At 49.2% G+C, this 20,162-nt stretch overlaps 1 protein-coding gene across 4 annotated transcripts in view; it reads left to right on the forward strand.

Annotated features, from left to right (window-relative positions):
- btbd11a (BTB (POZ) domain containing 11a) overlaps nt 1-20,162 on the forward strand; it is a 106,844-nt gene that overhangs the window by 57,647 nt on the left and 29,035 nt on the right. For 3 of the 4 annotated variants that reach the window (XM_035648914.2, XM_035648883.2, XM_035648894.2), the window contains exon 2: nt 16,210-16,353. The exons of the other annotated variant lie outside the window; for it this stretch is intronic. In XM_035648914.2, coding sequence (XP_035504807.1) covers nt 16,210-16,353 — 144 coding nt within the window. The remainder of the gene's footprint in view (nt 1-16,209; nt 16,354-20,162) is intronic. 4 annotated transcript variants of the gene reach the window in all.

Raw genomic sequence — 20,162 nt, forward strand, 5'->3', positions numbered from 1 at the left:
TGACGCTCACTGTGAGGCACGAAAAACAACAGAAACTCTAGATGAGGAGACAAAATATTGCAAAAAAAGGTTTCGAAGTTTGGCCGAGATGGAAAATGTCATTTAAAACAACACAAATTTGAAATTTGAACAACATTTTAATGTAAAAAATATCTTGAGTACTTGGTATTATCATTTATTGATTTTGAGTGATATCATATCGCTGTGATGTGGTCATTGTTTTACAAAATTCTGAAAGTAACTACATTTTTCCAAACAACTAATAGATAATGTTCAATAAAATGAGTCAAATGATGATTTATTTGTGATTTAACAGAAAAATAATTGGCAACTATTTTGATATTCAGTTAATTCAATATGAGATATGATTTCCTGCTTTTCTGTTTTGGATGATGTGAAAGTGAATATCTGGACTGTTGGTTGGACAAAACAAGCCGTCTGAATCATCTTTGTACATTTGTATTAGATTTTATTGACCAGACTTTCGTGAGTCAACAGAGAAGACAGACAACAGATTAATAAATAATAATAAAAATAGTCACACGGTTCATTGACGCCACGTTCCCTCTCAACGACATCGTATCGATTTGAGCCACGTGACATAATAATCTCCCGTATGACAACAACTCGACACGCTTCTCTCCCTCGTGGTAGCGCGGTCGGTGTAGGTAGTAGAGTCGTCCCCGCGATGCATCGCTGCTCTCCTGCCGAGCCAGGTAACTAGGCAACAGGCCCTGCCGGGCAGACGGAGGCCGGCGCTTTTTTTTTTGCAGACGATGCTGCTGCGAGGAGACTGTGACTTTTGAGATCCTCCTCTTGCGTCACTCTCATAGTACAAGAGTGGAAAGACGAGGGGGGCCTTCGCTCACAGCCGGGTCAAAACACGCCGGGGATTTCATATTCATATATATATTTATATATATATTTGTGTGTGTGTGTGTGTGGAGAAAGACTTTCCTCTCGCTGCAGTTGTAGCAGAAATGAAGAGGCAGACTGTGGGCTTGTCGTTTTCTTGGCTCTGCCAAACTCCCCACTCCCGCCGGGTCGGGCCGCCCGCCATGTTGTGTAGGACACGGTCGTGAAAAGAAGAAAGAGAAAAAGAAATGTGCCCGGGAACTGGGCCACTGAGATCGTTGGTCTCCGTGATCAGGGACGATAAAACCCGCGAAGCCCGAGTCACTCACCTGTGCCACATCCCCACCTCTTGATGAAAGGATCTGAGCTCGTGCACGATCAAGAGGCGGCGCACATTCGTTAGCTAATATGCAGATGGGGTTCGTCTCAGCGCTTTAATGAATGCATCTTGTTTTGGAATAAAAGATTGATTTTTGTTTTCCCTCCGGGGATTATTTACCATATCGTGATTGCAGAGTAGGCGTAGCACGCACTCACCTTTATTTACCTCTGCTGTTACATACTGTACCGCTCCATCCATCTGTTGATTTGATTTAATGAAACTTGGGGGAATTATTCATCTCGGCATGACCTCGCCGCATTCGCCGATGGGAGCGTGGTCGCAACTGTGCTTCGGATAAAACTTTAATAAGTTGCCTCCACACGCTGGAATATCGGATGCACACGCTCAGCTGTTCTTACTCTGCAGATTTCCACTGTGCGTCGAGTTGAGTTCCTTCACACAACAGGCAGTCAAGGTTTTTTTTCCCCCCCTGTATCCGTGTTCTGGGGGGGCTGCTGCTGCATCGCGCGTGGGTCGGATGACAGGTTTTACTTATTATTCTTCCGCCTCGCAGTTGCCTCTGCGCCGGGCCCGGGGTGTGCCGTCTCGTTTGTGTTTCAGAAGGCGGGCGCTCCCGGCTCCCGGCTCCCGGCTCCCGGAGCAGGGCCGCATGTTTAATTCATGCAGGAGTTCATGTACAAAACCAGACCGTCTTCGTCAGGTCCACTCGTCCTGGAGCTGGACCCGTGCCAGGGGGGAACGGGGGCCAGGCCTCCGTCGGTTTCCCCACCAGGACTTGTACAGTGAGGCCGACGGCCACGACGCTCACGCCCGTCCGTCACGGAGCTCTTGACGTGGCGTCGAGTGAAACAATAGATGGTTCGCAAACTTTTGCACTTTTGTGGCCTCAAGTGAAACTGACTGAGCTGTCCACTGCAGACTGAAGTGCTATTTGGGGGTTTCTGCACCAGTGATTTGGGCAAATTGAGCCAATTTGTCGCATCGGTAGTGGAGCAGATTGTAATTTGGGCTGATTGGATTGATGGATATGAGGAAAAGAAGATATTGAAAATGAAAATGCTTCCTTTGGAGTTTTAAGCCCTTTGGTCCTGGGACAAAAAAAAAAAATATAGTGATTTTACACTTTCAAGTTTTCTATTGGCTTCAAATATGCAAAATGAAGAAAAATTTGATTTGATTTCTTATTCAATCATTACAAGAGTCATTGCTTATCTTCGTAATTTTCCAAAAAACTGAGTAAGTGGCTCATTCTGTCATCTCTATAGCACGACAGCTGATTTAGCCCGTTTGCAGACGACTGACATGTTATTAACAGTGACGTTTACGCATCATGTCAACCTGACTTTTCAGTGTCTCCTGAGAAGCTACGTTACGAAATCACATTAGCGCCTGTTTCCGTCCGTCTGCCTCTCCTCGCACAAACTGTATCTAAACCCGAGACAGATGAAGACAAATGGAGTCACGCTGACCCCCCCTCCCCCGGTCCTGATTGTTTTCTCTTTGTCAATTTGGAGATTCCACGCTCGACACACCTGCTCACTGTGCAGCCACGATCTGCACAGTAAATTGTCTCATTCGGCCGTAATGCCGAGCGAGCTGATCGCCGACACACACACACACACACACACACACACACACACACACACAAAATAATAATTCATTGGCAAGAGGAGAGGCGGAGAATGTGCCGTCCGGCCAAAGAGCACGTCACGTGTGTTGCAACTGAGCATCATTACCTGACGCCTCCATTAAAAAGGGTGACAGCGGGGGGTCAAAGGTTGGCCCATCTGCTTGCCCAACGCCCCCCAGGCCGGAGAGTTTGCAGCTGATGGCGTGCCCCTGTCACCCACAATCCCCCTGGTCCGGCCCGAGCGGTGACAGTAAGTGGCAGGCCGGGAGATAGTGCCCCGATGTGACACCCGCTGCTGGAGCTCTGACCCAGGTTCCTGGGCTCCGCCCCCCCCCCCCCCCCGGCCCTCTCCGCGAGTCAGCAGCACCCGTCACCGTCGTCTGTCAGCGGAGCTCCCCGACAGGCGGGTCGGCGAGCTGTCGCTCTCCGGCTCCGGCGGCGGGGTCTCCCCGAGCGGGGAAGCAGCCGCGTGGCTGACAGGAGAGAGCAGCATCACGGAGGGACAGACGTGGGACAGTCTGACAGAAAGCCTCATATCGACAAATCGGATTGGATTGATTTGAAAATTGACCAAATTACGTGGGAATTATTCATGAGAAAAAAGAAAAAGTTTCGTTTTTTTTCGTAAATCCTTGGTTACAGGGGGTTGTATACTTATCACAGGAATTACTTTGATTAAAGAACTCTTATTATTGTCATCATTATTATGGAATTTTCCAGGCCAGAAAAACCAAAACATATGAGCTAAAAGATCTAAGGGGACCTGCAGGGAAATGCTCTGTGACAAATGACACCATTTTTTCCCATTACCGTTTTTAATTTTCTGTTCCTCTGGGGGGAAAAAAAGTACTAATTAGTGCTGCGTTAAAGTTGATAATGGACAATATTGCATTATTGCAGAGCCCTGCAGCTAATCCCGGCCTAATGATGTACTTTCCAATGACTCAGGAGACTTTTTAAAATTGTATTTCTCAATTTTTTTTAAAGGTTTTTTTTAACTCTGAGACTTGACTTTTGTTCTCCAGCTCCGCTCCGTGTCTTATTAGCCTTCGGCGGGCGGCGAGGCGGTGACCATGTAGCTCCGCCCCCGCGCCGTCGTGTTCGCGAGGAGCCAATCACCCCCCCCCCCCCCGGCTTCAAGGCTCCGTCAGAGCCCGACACTAAGCCCCTCATCCCCCCCCCCTTCGAGGATTTATCTCCTCTCAAACGGGCCGCGGGCGACGCGTCGTGTCGGCACTGCAAAGTCACGCAAGGGCGGCTGCCAGCGGAGCGACGGCGAGCCCCCCCCCCCCCCAATCCTCCTCCTCTGACTTCACTAATCTGACATGTGATACGCACAAGGGGGGTTGAGGTTTCTCTTTTCTTCTAATAAATCCCCCCAAACCTTCGCGGTGAGAGAATGAACTTATTGACCTCCGGGGATGGCGCTTGTTAAGGGGGACGGACACAGTCCCCGCCTCCCTGGGGTGTCACCACACCACCACAGCCCGGGCCTCACCTCGGCCGCTGGGTTCTCTCTTGCGTCTGGTCGCCACTCGTCCCCTCGGCCTCCCCCCGGCTAAGTGACATCTCTGTCTCGCTGCTTCCCGTCGCCGGTCAGTTTTAAAGCATCAAGAGCCGAGTCGATCTCTCTTTAACGAAATGTAAAATGCCACAATGCAAGCAATGCAAATCCAAAGGGCGTTGTCAGGTTTTTGGAGAGATAGTGTAGTGTTGTGATTGAGATGAGTCAGAAACGTCTGAAAAGGAAATTACCAGAGCAGCAGCAAATATTACGTTTCTGACTCATACGCTTCAGAAAGTCGCCTCATTAGTATCGGTGCCTGGATACATTGACAACTTATTGCGCCATCGCACGTTGCGACGTTCACTATACAACAAGACGCGAAGTCCACAAATCCAACCGGCGCTTCAACGCCCGGCAACCAAACCTTAAAAACAAAAACTGCCGCAGCGTCTGGAGGCTCCAGTTGAGAATAATTGGACACAATGGAATCGGGGGGGGGGGGGACGACAAAGCACAGCAACCGTAAGAAACTTATGGCAATATGGTGGCGTTAATAATACGACCACACCTGAGTCCCCGAAGACACATCAGCCGTAACTGTGGAATGGGGCGGAGGCTTCTGTCGCCGCCGCCGCCGCCGCTGATGTGGTTGTGATGATTTGTTACCGGAGACTCGCATGGAAGCCACAGACAAAAGGCGCCCCCCCCCCCTTTTTCTTTTCTGCGGAATGTGCATACACCACAAAACTCCCAAAAACTGTTTAACTCTTCATATTTTAGAAGAAATGAAGAGAGGAAGTGCATTCCTTCTCTATGAAACTTAGAGCAATCTCAACAATCATCCAGATCAGATAGACCAGTTGTGATATTAGTCACAGTCATCCAAGATACAGTAAACTGAAGTGATTGAGCCTTTTCCACATGAGAATCGTCTACGGGATTATTCCTTTCATCTTTCATGCACTCATTTGCACGTTAGATGTTAATGAATTTGCTTTTATTTCACTCTGGCCTGATTGAATGAGTTCTCTCACTGATTAGTTTGCCGGTGCAGACGCAGCGGTGACCTAAGTGTAAATTAATAAAGGCTTAAATTAAGTTATTTATCCAAAGTGGCAAAAATGATTGTGCTCGAGATAAGTCGTGAACCCATGTCTGAGTTTGTGTGTGTGTGTGTGTGTGTGTGCGTGTGCGTGTGTGTGTGTGTGTGTGTGGGGGGGTGAACCAGTGAACCCATGTCTGAGTTTGTGTGTGTGTCCATGTGTGTGTGTGAACCAGTGAACCCATGTCTGAGTCCATGTGTGTGTGTGTGTGTGTGTGTGTGTGTGTGTGTGTGTGTGTGTGTGTGTGTGTGTGTCGGACGTGATGAGACCTGCTGCCAGCTGTGACTCGTCCTCAGGTGTCGGCGTGTGTCTCTCTCTTTGAGTCCGTGTCCCTGAGACAGTAATTGCCAGTAAATTCAATCCTCTCATGTTCTGGCACAGAGACGAGCGTTGTCACGTCCCTCTGTCATCTCAAATGAAAGAAAAACAGAGAAGCGGCCTCCATTCCCTCGCCCTTTCTCCATATTGAGCACTTGGAACGCCTCGTTTTTTTTAAAAACTCGTTTGTACAGTTTTGCTTCAACCTGTTTGAGACCAATCACTTCCTGGCGCCTCCTGTTGAAGCAATTTGTCCCTTTGCGAGACGCGTCGTTCCCCTCTGTAAATTTTATGTCCACGCGTCTCCCGCCCACCTTTTGACTCAACGTGCCGACGAGTGCTCCGCTGTGCCAGTGCTTGTGTGGGCGAGCGCACGTTAATGTGTGTGCGTACCTACTGTATACGCACGCGTCAAAAAACAGATGAATCGCTCGATTACGTTATTTCACTGCACTGAGACATTTGTGACATGTCGCGGCGGGGGGAGGCTCAGGTGCACGCGATGAACATCATATTTTCTTGATTATAGGAGCATGATAATGAAAGAGTCATTCCAGTGCTGGACATCGCTCTTACCTGCAGATTCAGATTCAGATTTCTCCGTTCGTCACTTCCGTAAAAAAACACATTATACATATTGTACACGAGAGCGATCCACAGATCAGGGTGCAGGTGACTTAAAAAAAAAAAAAGACCCATTATCATTGCAACATAAAGACATTTCAAAAAAAGCATTGAGGGATTGATAACCAAGTGGTATTAACAGTAGCTGGTGCAGAATGAAAGCAACATGGCTGAAATGTTTTCACCTCGACTTGTCCGTCCTTGCTTGAAAAGTACAGATTCATTTCATGCGACTACTTCAGATAATTACTCCTAATTATTCCGTGAGTAAAAACTGTTTTTTTTTTTCCTTCTCAGCAGTGCACCGTTGTAAATCCTCCCCGCCATGTAGCCGTGTGACCTCTTCTTCCAAAAGCTGGACCTACCGTACTTATTGTTCCGCAGCTGTGCGTTAGATCGCTTGGTCTTCTCGTCTGAAAGAGCACACGCGGGTTCATTGACTCGGGTCACCGCGGCAAAAGACCAGATCTCAGTGATTATTATGAATAACCAACGCACCAAAACGGCAGTTATTATCAAACAGCGATCATTCTCATCTCGTCTCATCCTCATCGACATTTACAGAATCATTTCTCCTCCAGATTATTCCTGGAATAGTGAGTGAGGAAGCCGGCCACTGTTTGCCGTTCCGTCCTGCTCGTTCGTGTTCGTTTTGTGCACGCAATATCCGATGTTGTCGCTGCAGATGCTCCGTCGGACCGACTCCTAACACACACCAGAGAGGCTCATGGGTAAACAAGGAACCGGCGGCGCGCGGAGGAGTGCGCATTCCTTTGCCCCGGCCTGCTCCCGAGTTCCCGGCCTCGGTGCGGCGGGTTGCACATATGGCGACCATCTGGACCCGGCCCCGCGGATGTCAGAACATTGTGACATATTATTCGGAGGGGGGTCACCGCAGGTTGCGTTGGCGCCCTCGGTGGCGGCGGTGGCGGCGGCGGCGGCGGGCGAGAGAGGACAGACGGCCGAGCTGACGCCGGGGCAGTCGGCCTGGGAATGAGAAGAGCCTCTCTGCCCATCAGTTCCTCGTCTCCGTCACACACACACACACACACACACACACACACACACACACACTCTTCCTCAAACGTTCCCTCTCCGAGAGCAGACCTCTCTTTCATCAGACAGATGTCAGCAGCCGAACGTAATAATAATAATAATAATTCCAAAACCCCCATTCCAACCTTTTCGTTCTCACCGTGTGGTTCTTTTGAAGTTCCCCAACACTTGGAAGTTCGCTGGTCTTTCCGGAGAATACAGGCTCCCGGCTCTTCTCGGAAGTCAAGTCGCATTACGATGTATTTTTTTTTCTTCTGAGCTGGTCACTTTCCTGCAGGCCGGGGCGACGAGGACGACTCGTCAGAAGGACGATCGCTGTGAAGCCAAAAGATTATTATTACTATTATTTTTTTTTAAAACACGACTTCCTGGCAAGTTCCGTCTCTTTTCCCGTCGTGCTCGTCGCTTCCTCATCCATCACTGTTAACATTCTCCCTCCTCCGCTCTGCACGTGTCTAGCCTCCGTCTTCCGGCTCCTTTTGTTCTCCGTCCCCGTTTGTTCTTTCACACTCTCCTGCTCATCCTTTGGAACGGCTGCGGCGCTGCTGCTGGATGTGTGAAGTCAGTCAGTGGATGCTGCAGCCCCCCACCCCCCCCCCCCCACCCTCCGGGGTCCTCGAGCCAGTCACAGCTGTGTAACCTCAGCCACTTCCCAACCTCCCACGATTGGCCGCGACGCGCCCCCCCCCCCCCCCCCCCCCCCCCCCCCCGGGCCCGGTGACCTGCGTGCACGTGGCGTGGGGCGCGTCGGGCCGTGTCGCCGGCCTTAACATCAAGACCGGGTCACATCGCCCCCAAATATAGAGCTGCCAGTCCAGATCTGCGTGGAGCTGTTTTGAGCTGCGGCGCGGCTACTGCCTTTGCTCAGAGTGGATTCTCGTGCCTTGTTCGGACGGAAGAGAGGAGGCTGCTGTTGTTCTGAGGCAAAGGAGTGTTTCTTTTTGGACAATCGTTGTTCGTCAACCTTCCTCATCCAGATCCGCTCTCGTGAATTTGCAGCTTTTCCATTACACTAATTTCCTTTGTAGCATAAAGGCCAAATAGATGATTGTATAGGTCAATGTACCGGCACCTCTATATTCACGAGACTGGTGAAACACTGTAAGTGGGAAGGATGTTTGACGCCGTCATTCCTTCTTTATTCAAAAGGTTTTTTGGCTTCAATGTGCTTAATATTCTCTTATGACTTGTTTGCCATTCACATATTACGAAAAATGGGGATGATTACGATGATGATCGTAATCATTGAGAAGTCTCGAAAAATTGAGTAAGTGCTAGATTTTGAATGTAATTATTTATCCTATTGCTTTGTACACTCTGTTGTTGACGTGATAAAATTACTCCTTATAAGACCGGTTGCTGGTTTTGTCTTCCGCCGCGTTGCCGGAGCAACAGTGTCGCGGTTCTTCCGGGGTCCAGAAGCTGGAGCGGTTGGACACGGATCGGGGGGAGGGGGACATCCTCGGCCTTTTTCTTCTTTTCTTTTTTTCTCGGGAGGAGATAATCTGATCGATAACCTATTTTCTTCCGAGGGCATTGTTAGTTTGAGTTACACTGCAGAGCGAGAGCACAGCGAACAGGTCAGCGTCCCGATGCCAGCTCGTTACCCGTCCCACGGGACGGGGGCCACTGCGGGATCCCGCTGACAAATGACAGTCGTGTGTGTCAGTTCTTTCTTCTTCTTTTTTTTTTGTTGAAATGCTTGACTGAGAGCGGGAAACGCTGTGAGGGATGCTCTGATGGAGCGCGGCGGCGTAATGAGACAGACTAAAGGGCTGATGCTGTTCCAACTTTTAAGAGCCTTGGAAATAAAAGCCTTTTTTTTCCTTTTTGGTTCCTATAAAGTTGTTCTAAAGTTCTCAAAGCAGTTCTCTTTTTTTATTACGCACTGTCCCAATGCGTAATAATCCGCATGATGAAAAACGACCGACAGACGGACAGACAGTCGGAGGCGCGGAGCGACCGTCGCTCGCCCGATTCTTAATTATTTGTGCCACGTTATGGGCCCCTTTGCTCTCGATGGAGATCGTAAATATAGTAAAAAGGCATCTGGCGGGCACCTGCCATCCATCTGGCCTGGCACGTTGAAGGTGCCATGGGCGATGAAGGATTAGTCTTCTCTGAGCGCCGATGACGCCGCAGCAAGACAACAACAACAACAACCTGCAAAGACTGAAGCGCCGCGTCCACGTTGTTCAGTATGAATTATGACACGCTCAATCATCAGGACTTGTATTCGCTCCAGTGAAAAGTTATATCTGATGCGGCATCCGACCTCTAATTTCACCTTTAGTTCTGAGTGAAGGGAGAAGAGAATGATGTCGTTCTAAAAACAGGAGTCTGAGGGAAAAGGACCTCGCAATATGCAAATATGAGAGGGAACAGAGAGCGATATGTGGAATGGAAAACAATGTCTCTAATGATACGAGAGAAACGGCCAGTTTGTAGCAGATGCTGCGAAAGGAGGAGACGAGGAGGAGCTTTTGCTGGAAACAGCTGATCGTTGGCATGATAATAAACGGGATAATTAATCATAATAATAATGATTATTCGCTTATTACACAACAGAAAAACCGATCCGGATTGGGTGCAAATGTGGTAATTTCCGTACATCTAATGCCCCGTTACTATGATCACCGACTTGGTGCTAAATAAGGTGCATGTGCCTGAAATTGCAAACAACCGTGGTTGCCTCATGTCAGGCAAAGTCTGCCGGGGGGGGGGGGCGGGGGGGGCTGTCGACGTGGCATTGATCTCACGGGACGGCTGAGACCGATGGGACTATGAAGGGAGAAGGAAAAAAAAACAGAACTCTACGTCAATGGACAAGTACGAGTATACCAATGCAATAGTTCTTTGTCGATGACGGTGGTGAAAATTGACCTTTTCACATCCACATCCTCATGCTCCCTGACTTACCGTCACACTGACTGTGACTCATCTCTTGCACTCGCTGACGAAACATTTCCCGTCAGTCTCCAGGATGACTCCGTCTCCAGGAATGACTCTGTTTCAGCTCCTCCCTTGTTGTCTGAGGTAGAAAATATGAAATGTTTTGAATGTGAGGCAATGTTTTGAATAACTATTTGCATTTTGCAATTTTTCACTCTGATCAACCAATGAACTCATTTCTGACATATTAGTTATTTATACAGAAGGAGTTACTTTGAAAGTGTTCACAAGTACGGGACAGGTACGTACAGTGGCACATCTTACCGTACGATTCACTGAATAACTGAAATGTACAGTACGCCCATCACACACAACAGGGTTATTAAAGACGCTGATCAACTTTGCTCACTAGTGCACTGGCAGAATAACGACGCATCGAGATTCCCCGTGTTTCCAATACACCACTTTGCAATAGAGTCATAATTAAACAGTCTCTGAATTTGCACATTAATATCACTTATGCGGCATTTATCTTTTCAAAAAAGTTAGAAGACAACCATCAGTCATACCAGAGCGAGCACGGCCGTCGTAGTAAAACCTTCCTGAATACATTGATTTGAGGGGTTGGGGGGTGGGGGGGGGGGGTGTTATATGCTAATGAAATGAAATTTTCATTTGCCAGAAGGAGATTTGTATCTCTCACTCTGAAAGGTCCGTGGTCTCGCTTTAATATACAGTAGGTTGACGAGCCGAGATGTAAATCAGTGGCTTTTTTTTTTTTTGTAAAGTGCCGTCGTCAGCGAAGTCACCGCCCGAGTCATTCATTTTTGAAGTACTTATACTCGCGCCTCGTAAACCTGCGGAATAAATCCACGTAAATTCCGGGAACATGTGGTTGATTGCAGAAATAAAGATGAGTGACATGGTCGGAATCTGAGTCAGTCACGACTTAGAATACACAGTAGATGTTCCCCATTGTGGAAAATGTAATATATTTATCACCTAGAATAATATTTTTGCAATTTAATACTTTATTTCTAAGGGAATTCAAAAATAATGCACAAAGTGTCTCTTTCAGTTTGCCGTCAACTGTTGTAATGCTCCTTTAACATGCAATCAGGTTATCAGACAACATTTGTGTTGCCACGGTGCCGTGAAGTTGTGTGTACAGTAACGTACACGATCGTGGGACAGTAGAAACTGTTTGACTTGCTGACGTCAAAGGAGCCACGAGTTTCATTATTCTCCACAGACGCGAGACACAAAGCCGAAACCACATTCAAAACTTTTTCATGACTTATTCAACCGACACTCCGTTGCCATGAATACACGTTGGCACTTTTTGTACACGTGAGCTTTGTCGTCTTTTTTCCCCCCACTGCTGTGGGGCCACTGCCAACAGCTGGGTCATGGATCGGTGCCTGACATTTTGCAGTTTGCCAGTTGGGTCGGCTGTTTAATCATTTTGGCCATTTCGCCGCTAATGTGGCCTGAGTCCCGAGTACGTTCATTCATTATTGATGAGGGAATAAATGTCTCTGTGGTATTCTAAATGCTGCAGTCACCCGACTGTATCACCCCCCCCCCAGTGAAGTTTTTTCTTCACGGTCGTCCGTGTGTTACGTGGCTCTGGGCCTCATAGTTCACGGAGCTGTGTTGTTTTCTCTCTCTCTGCTTTCCCCACTGTATAAGAAACGCTGCTTTTTGTTCTTCCAGCTCGGGCCAATCGCCACGCAGCAGCAGTGGCCTGTTGCCATGGAAACCACCTGTTAATATTCCGCCGGAGTCCCCCCCCCCCTACTGGCGGCGGGGACGAGGGGAGGGGCGGCGCTTTTTTTCTCACCACGGAGGAATCGATTGGACATTCCTGCGGAAAATATGCCAGTTGAGCCATGCGGTCGTGGGGGGGTTGGTGATGCTGCAGTACCTGCACCTGCACATGTTCACACGCGCTTTCAAAAGTCGCCCCACCGACCTTGACTCGCCATGTGGCAGAAGGATCAATGCAGTGTGGGCCCATTGCGAATCAAAATGTCATCATCCGGTGATTGAATGTCTGAGTTGGCGTCAGCCCCGTCTCATTCCGGCGAAAGCGCCTCTCCTTCTTCTCGGAGGCCGGGCGTTTAAGGAACTGAGCGCTCTCTGCTCTCGAGAGCCGCTCGGAAGGGATTGGGTCGTCTCTCTCGTGCGTGGAAGGGGCACGGCATTGGTCCCGAATCCCGTTGTTGCCCCCCCGGGGGCTTGAGCTCGACCAGTCCGGAGGGTCGCGTCTTCTCGCTCTATTTTCACGAGTGGAGGCAGAGAGAAGCCTTTGTGACGAGCCATTAATTACGCTCACATTCACGGGCTCAAGTGTGTGGACCTTAGGCACGCGTGTAGAAGCCTGTCATTGGTTTCGTAGAGCCGTACGTGGAGAGCAGAATTAGTTGTGATAGTCACTTTTCAGATGGAGTATACCCAATTTATTTGTCTTGTGCGACGGTAAAGCCTTTCTGAAGGTGTCAAAGTGCCCCAGAAAAATTATGAAATGATTTCCTGACATTTCAAAGACAATTCAATGGCAAATGAAATGGCATTTATGCGTGCTTTTTCTCGTCTTAACAACCACTTCACCCACTTGCACAATATTTTCTATATGCCACACTAGCACGCCATTCACACACGGTGAAAAGGCATCATGGGAACATTTGGGGGTTCAGTGTCTTGCCCAAGGATCCGAACCGTCGCAGGAACAGGTGTGTTCCGCGGTGACCTTGCTTTTGCAGAATGAAGGTGCAGGGATGAGCACGAGTCAAAGCCTCCGAAACGAGAAAAAAAACAAGACTATATAATAATATAATAACGTTTTTTGCAGCTTGCATTTCAAAGCATTGACTGTCTGGTGCGGAGGATAAAATAGCTGGAATTCAAAATGTCCCGGTGTGTGCCATTAAACCTGCCGCGTTGTTTTTACTTCTGTGCGGAACGCATTTGTTCCGTCACCTGCGAAAACGGGTGCGCAGCGCTCCCGAGGTCTGGGATACAAGTGTTGTGCGGTGCCTCTTCATTCTCATTCCACGTTCGTTCCTCAGTGGAGTTTGTGGACACTTGAGATTTATTTGTATGTGTTCCGTCAGGCCCCCGCCAAGCTGTGTTTCACTCCGGTCGAATGATTACGCGCTCCTTTCTCACATTGAAGAGCCCCATCACGCTCGCTGATGCCCACGGTTGCTATAGCTACGGCACGTCAATCCGTTTTAAGTAGACCCCAATTATTACATTTATGATCCTCTGTCCTCTGATGCTGCACGGTGGCGTAGTGGTCAGCGCTGTCGCCTCACAGCAAGAAGGTTCTGGGTTCGAGTCCCGGTTCAAAACCAACCAGGGCCTTTCTGTGTGGAGTTTGCATGTTCTCCCCGTGTATGCGTGGGTTCTCTCCGGGTTCTCCGGCTTCCTCCCACAGTCCAGACACATGCAGAATGGGGTCAGGTTCATTGGAGACTCTAAATTGACGTAGGTGTGAATGGTCGTCCGTCTCTGTATGGGGCCCTGTGATAGGCTGGCGACCTGTCCAGGGTGAACCCCGCCCTCTCTCCCGCTCTGCGAGTTATATCATTACACTCTTATTATTTTCCCCAAACCTTCTTCTGGAGTGATCCATCCCCCGCGTTGTGTGTGTGTCAACGTAATGCCCCGTGAGAGCTCGAAGTTCTCGGCGTTACTTATATATATATATATATATATATATGTATATACACAGCTGAGCTTCGTCTCCAAGGGCTTCTTATTCCTCACCTCTGATGTTTATTAGACAAACGGCACCCAGGATCAAATATCCCTCCTTTTCTTCTTCTTCTCTTCTCCAAAGTGGAGGAGCCCCAGTGTTAGCGAGAGATAACATGCAGAGGGATGGAGAGCCGCAGACTTGTTTATATGTCTTCATCTGACAGCATGAATAATTCAGCGTAAGGGCTCGCTGGCACCCCGGAATTATATCCAAAGAATAGTCTGGGAAGTCGGAGCTGAAGGGGCGAAGATGGGGTGTTGGGGGGGGGGGGGCTGAAGATGGGAGGCCTTGATTACAGTGGACGCTGTGAATTATTCAAATCTTTCTGACCGCCCCCACCGCTAAAAAAAAACACACACAAAACAAACGTTCACGCGCAAAATCTCCCGGAGAGGAAGCTGCGACAAAAACGCCGCATTGGTTTCAGTGATGAGGAGAGAGTTTTTCCGCGCCTCACTGCGGGACGGGAGATGGAGACGGGGTCGACAGCTCCCCCTCCCCTTCTTCTTCGTCTGAAGACGGCGCTCAGACTTCTCACTCTGCTCTGGCGCCTTTGAGCTCTGCCCCCCCCCCCCCCCCCCCCCCCCCCGCGGACGCGTGCCGTGCAGAAGGTTCCAGGCTGACGGGGTGTTTGCGCCTGTCTCGGAAGAGCAAACTCTCCCAGTGCAGCGGTTTGAATTCCTGGAATCGCGCGTTATGCCGCAGTCCTAATATTGTGGGTTCTGCTCCAAAGGCGTTCGTCTGAGTAACAAACCTGCAGAGAAACGCACCGTTTTGGATCCATGGCAGTGCAACGCTCCTCGTGACAATTACAGTGGCCCCCTTCGTATGAGCGTGGCTGTCCCATATAACACCCCTCTCACGATCGGCACTTCCATTCGAACCGCGATGAGGCGAAGACAAATAACCGGACTCTTTCGAGGAGTGAGTAAATATTAAGTAAGGGCTTCCGGACGCGGACTGTAAATCAGTTGATGCAGCCCGTTGGGCATGTGGAGCGCGTCTCCATCTCCCCTCCCTCCCCTGGTCTCTATGGTAACGTCCAGGTCAAAGCGTAGCCATGACGGGATCATTAATTAATGGGGGGGGGGGGGTTAGGTAAAGCCGACGCAGGGAGCCACTTCATCGTGAGGCAGCTCCTAACGACGCCTTCGAGGTAAAATATGATGGAATGACGTCGTTCAGCGTTGCCAGGTTTTCACCTTCCACCAGATCGACCCCTTTCCCTTGGAAACCTCGACTCTTCCACTCCGTTTGAGACGCAGCCCACTAATACCGTCTCCATCGATACTGCCCAGTGGTCGAAAACGGCGATGGAAAAAAAAAAAAAAGAAAAGCTGTTCAAATAAATACTGGTGGTTCGAAAAGAAAGAAACAAAAAGCCCACCTCCCCGGAAAAGGCTGTGGGAAGAAGAGGGAGCGGGAGCGTAGCTGGGGGGAATACTGGAATGCTTGGGCTGGACACTGTGGGAAGAGGACGTCCCGGGGCTGAACTCCACTGCCCCCGCTTTTTTCTCTTCCCCAGCGGGGCAGGAACTCCTACGGAGCAGGACTCGCGAGGTCCGCGCGCGCCGTGCGGCCCTTTTGTTCCACGTGCTGGCGTCGAACGCCGACGCAACGCAGCCGAGTTCCTCCGCGGCGCGATCGCTGTCTGTCTCGGGAGGGGCGTGTCCCCCCGCGCCCCGGGGCGGGTCGCTCTCCATTCGCCTGTAGCAGGAAACAAAAAAAACCTCTGTCACGAGCCCGGATTAATCGTCTCCAGCCAACAGTTATCTGCGGCACCTTCTATTGCTTGGGGGACGCAGACTTTTGGGATTCTTTTAAGTTCGCAGAACTTTTACATACTGTACATAAAACTCAAATAGAATGCTAGAGGAAAGGGGAAAAACAGGTGACGTGTCCTTTGAGATGAACCGCACGCCATTAGCCTGTGATTTTAAATGTCCTCTCTCCGGCATGGGTGTGAAATAACTGTTTTTTTAACCGCTCCGCTTTGAGTGCACACTCTTTCGTCGGTGGTTAACGTGAAGTCAGGCGGCAGAGGGAAACTTTCAACGGAGTGTGTTCCTCACCTTGACCCCTTGCCTTCTTCTTCTCTCCCCGCGCTGTCCGCAGGTGCGCTGAGTCTGCCGGAGAGTTTGAACCTGCACCGGGACCAGCAGCGCTCCGGGAGGGGCGGAGAGGCGTACACCCAGGCCGAGCTCCGCACGCTGGAGCAGTCGCTGCTCGCGACCCGCGTGGGCAGCATCGCCGAGCTGAGTGAGTTTTCCCCCCGGGGGGGGAGCGCGGCGTCCCGCAGCTGGAGCGGAGCGGAAAATGTGAAACGCCAACGTCCCAATTTACTGCTGGATTTGCATCGAATGAGTAGAACATTATTGCATTTGAAAACTACTTTAAACTCAAGGTTAACCGTCTCTAGATCGTATTGTCCCGCTTATTTTGCGATAACAGGTGGGTGGTTGTATATGGAGGGAAGGTCGCGACCTTCTGTCAAACACTGTGTTACACAAATCACAAGTTTTAGTTTCTGGATGTAGACTGAGATCTTCGTTTGTTGTTGAGCTGCTGCGATTTAGCAGAGATCACTTAGTGATAGCCTCAAACCTGATAATGATAATTATAGTGATGTTAATTATACTTATAGAATTGAATTATAAATCTTGGCTGCTGTGGAATATATAGACCTTTGAAGACGGCGATCAATTGAAATGAAACCCCTCTGACCTACAGAAATAAAAGTCCAGTTCTGCTAAATTTGAAATGGCTTTAAAATCTAATTGGAAGATAATAAGAGCTGACATTAAAATGCGATCGTCGCCCACAAGCTGATGCGTGAGGCGATCCCCGCTGTGTAAATGCAGCGGCCACTGTTATGCGTATTAAATGCATATTCTATGTCCACCTCCAGTTCCTCCAAATAGCCCCAATTAGTGTGAGGAGGGGGACGCTCGCCGCCGACGCCTGTGGGCTGTCGTGGTGGTCCGAGGCCAAACCCCCACCTCCCCCCCTCCTCATCCATCTCTCTCTTTACTGGAATTCTGTCAGTATCAGTGTTAGCAATATTGTATTGTTAGTGTTCATTAGCACTACATGAGGCTTTCAGAAAAGACATGTTGCAACTTTTCCTTCATTGCGAATCGATTGTTCTGCTCGTGAGCAGCAGGAAATGCAGCACACGTTCAGGATAAAAGCAAATGAGTGAGTGCATTTCCTCTAATTGCTGGCGGGAATGCGAATATGCGTCACAAAGCACAGCTCTGTTGTGTTTGTGCTCGCCAACGTGAGCGTACGAGTCCAAAACATCGAAGAAAATTCTGTTCGCGCGCTCCGGATCAGAAGGCAGAGAATCAAGTGGCTGCCGCTTGATTCCTGCTCAGTACAAGTCAAGTCGACTTTGTTGTCAATTCCCGCAGTACTGTTCCAGACATACAGAGGAATTGAAAAACCGGATCCACGGTGCAGTAGTACAAAAACAAAAAAGCAAATAATATAATATATAATATATACAATAAATAAATTCTAAATAGTGCAAAAGTAAGAGTAAGGCAAAACCACACAGGATAGAAAAGAGGAAGAAAGGAAATCCTGCACCGTGCGTTTGACTCCCTCCATCCCTCCGTCGCGCCGCCTCAGCTGGGCCTCCTCACCTCCAGGGGTCGGCCAGAGGTCGACGCGTGGCCTCGCGAATGAAAACAAAGTCGCCGCCACACCGCACCGCAGCCATTCGCTGGGGGACTTCGTGGCTTCCGCGGCACGAGTCCCACCTCAGAATTGATCTGCAGCGTGTGTGCGAGTGCGAAGCCGTTTGTAAATGTGTTATTTATCAAAGTCATCTGAAGTGCTGCTTGTTTAATCTACTTCCCTGACTTGCATTTCAAGGCCTGTGATATATTTCTAATGGTAAACAACTCCCATCAAAAGGCCAAAATCAAAGTCAGTTGATCTTGAAAACAAGTTTTTTATCCAAAAACCTGAACCTGAACTCCACGATTAAAAACATCACTGGGCCTAATCTCCCATCTTCCTACGGGACTTGGACTTCAAGAGGAAACCGATTGAGATTTGGATGGTAACAGGACAAAGGTCAAGGTCAGGGTGACCTCACAAAACACATATTTGACCTCGTGAATGTCATATCTGAGAAATGAAAGGGGATGTTTTTTTTTCAAATTTGCCACAAACTTGCACCTGAACTCAAATATGATCCGATTCGTTTTTTGGGCGATTTTTGCAGCTTATTCCTTGACAACGGTGCAAAAAAGATTCCTTTTTTTCCTGTACCTGTTCTGTTCCGGCGTTCATGAGACATCGGCCCGCTACTGGAGAACCAGCCAAAGCAGCAAAGATGAGATATATATACGATCAATTTCTCCCAAAGAGGGAGCTGCAGATAAATAAAAAGAAATACCGGCGGTTATTACATCTCAGACAGATGTAGTGCTGTCGTCTGTTCTGTGTGACAATCTGTCCCGGGCGTATTAATGACAGAGACAGCTGGTCTTAAAGTAAATACGAAAGACTTTTATTTGGAAAAATAAATTTCCCAAATAAAGTCTGACAGCGGAAGAAAAAATCGTCGTGAGGATGAATTATGGCAAAAAAAAGAAAAAATACACATCGTCTCGAAGAACAAAAGAGCAAATAGGAGAAATAATGAACTAATGATAGAAAAAAAAGAGCTATAGAATTGGGCAGAGATATTTGGAACCAAGCGTTTCAAATCCGCACGATATTACAAAAGTTTTCAATAAAAAAAAAAGAACCCTGAACAATAAACGTGATCTCTTGAAAATGAACGCGGTCACGCGCGGCCACTTGTCGGCTTCTTCATCTTCTTCTTCTTCCTCCGCCGCTCGTCATTTTCCAAAGAGAGGATAAAAGATGAGACTCGATGGAGGGGAGCGGTCGTGGGCGAGAGCTCAACTCTGCCGCGCTCATCTGAGTCCTACGTTCGGCGGGAAGTAGCAGGGAAGTGGCGAGCGCTTGCCGTGGCATTAACCTGCACTCTCTGTTACCGCAGGTGTCGCCGAAGAGAGGGGCAAAGCCAAAAGGAGTTCGCCCGTAGGCCGCACAGACCCACTCGTCGAGTCGTCTGGTTTACTGACGGGGTTGTGAGAGGAGAGGCGCTCTCTGTTCTTCGGGGCCTCAGTCGGTTTCACGAACAGAAGGAATCCCTCTCGCCCGCCTGCGCAGGTGCAGAAGTGCCGCTCTGCTCCGAAAAAGTGCACGGTGGCGGTCACTGCTCTTTTTTTAATTCCAGGAAGTGATTTCTAACTGTGAAAATACCTGACTAACTGCACTTTCCGCTGGGGGGGGGGGGGGGGGGGGGGGGGGGGGGGCTGCACAGCGCGCGACACGCGTGCTCGCAAATTTTCGTTCCACGCCGCACGAAGCGCTATTCCCGGCATAAATGATTATTGCAACTTCCACGTCCTCTTTTCTTTTCTCCCCCATCAGGAGGTCATTTATAGCGCCACGGTGACTCAGTCCGCTCCATTATCCCAGCCCCTTCCCTGTGGGCGGGCGCCAGGGATAATGGGAAAAGGCTCCAGACGCGGCGCGGCGGCGGAGGACACTGGCGGGGAGGTGTTACCTTTTCCTCTCCAGACCCTCCCGCCCTGCTCTCATTTTTCATTTTATTAGCCGCTAAAATACTTCTCCTACTCCGCCATGCATCATCCGTCCTAATCCCGCGGTGTGACCCATTTCCTCTGCAAATGGTGAAAGAGAAAATGAGTCAGATTCATACTGAACTCTCTCCTTAAGTTGATAAAAGCCCATAAGAGGCCTTATCTGGGCCGGGTAATGGCACGACGGAGTCGGAGCTCAGTTTCTCCCGTTTGACCGCGTCAGCCGCCGATGATACTGTCACTTCCTCCGTCGCTCTAATTGACGTGTCAAGAGCGACGGGAAAGGTTCCCGCTGTCACTTTTGTCCTTTTTCAACTCTGCTCGCTCTGATACGTTCCCTTCAGGTGGCAGAAATTGCAGACATAGTGAGGCTATGAGATAGCTGGTACACGCGACTCCCAACCCTTATATTTATGTATATACATATATATATACATA

This window comes from Scophthalmus maximus, chromosome 12 (genome assembly GCF_022379125.1).
Source record: "Scophthalmus maximus strain ysfricsl-2021 chromosome 12, ASM2237912v1, whole genome shotgun sequence".
NCBI lineage: Eukaryota > Metazoa > Chordata > Actinopteri > Pleuronectiformes > Scophthalmidae > Scophthalmus > Scophthalmus maximus.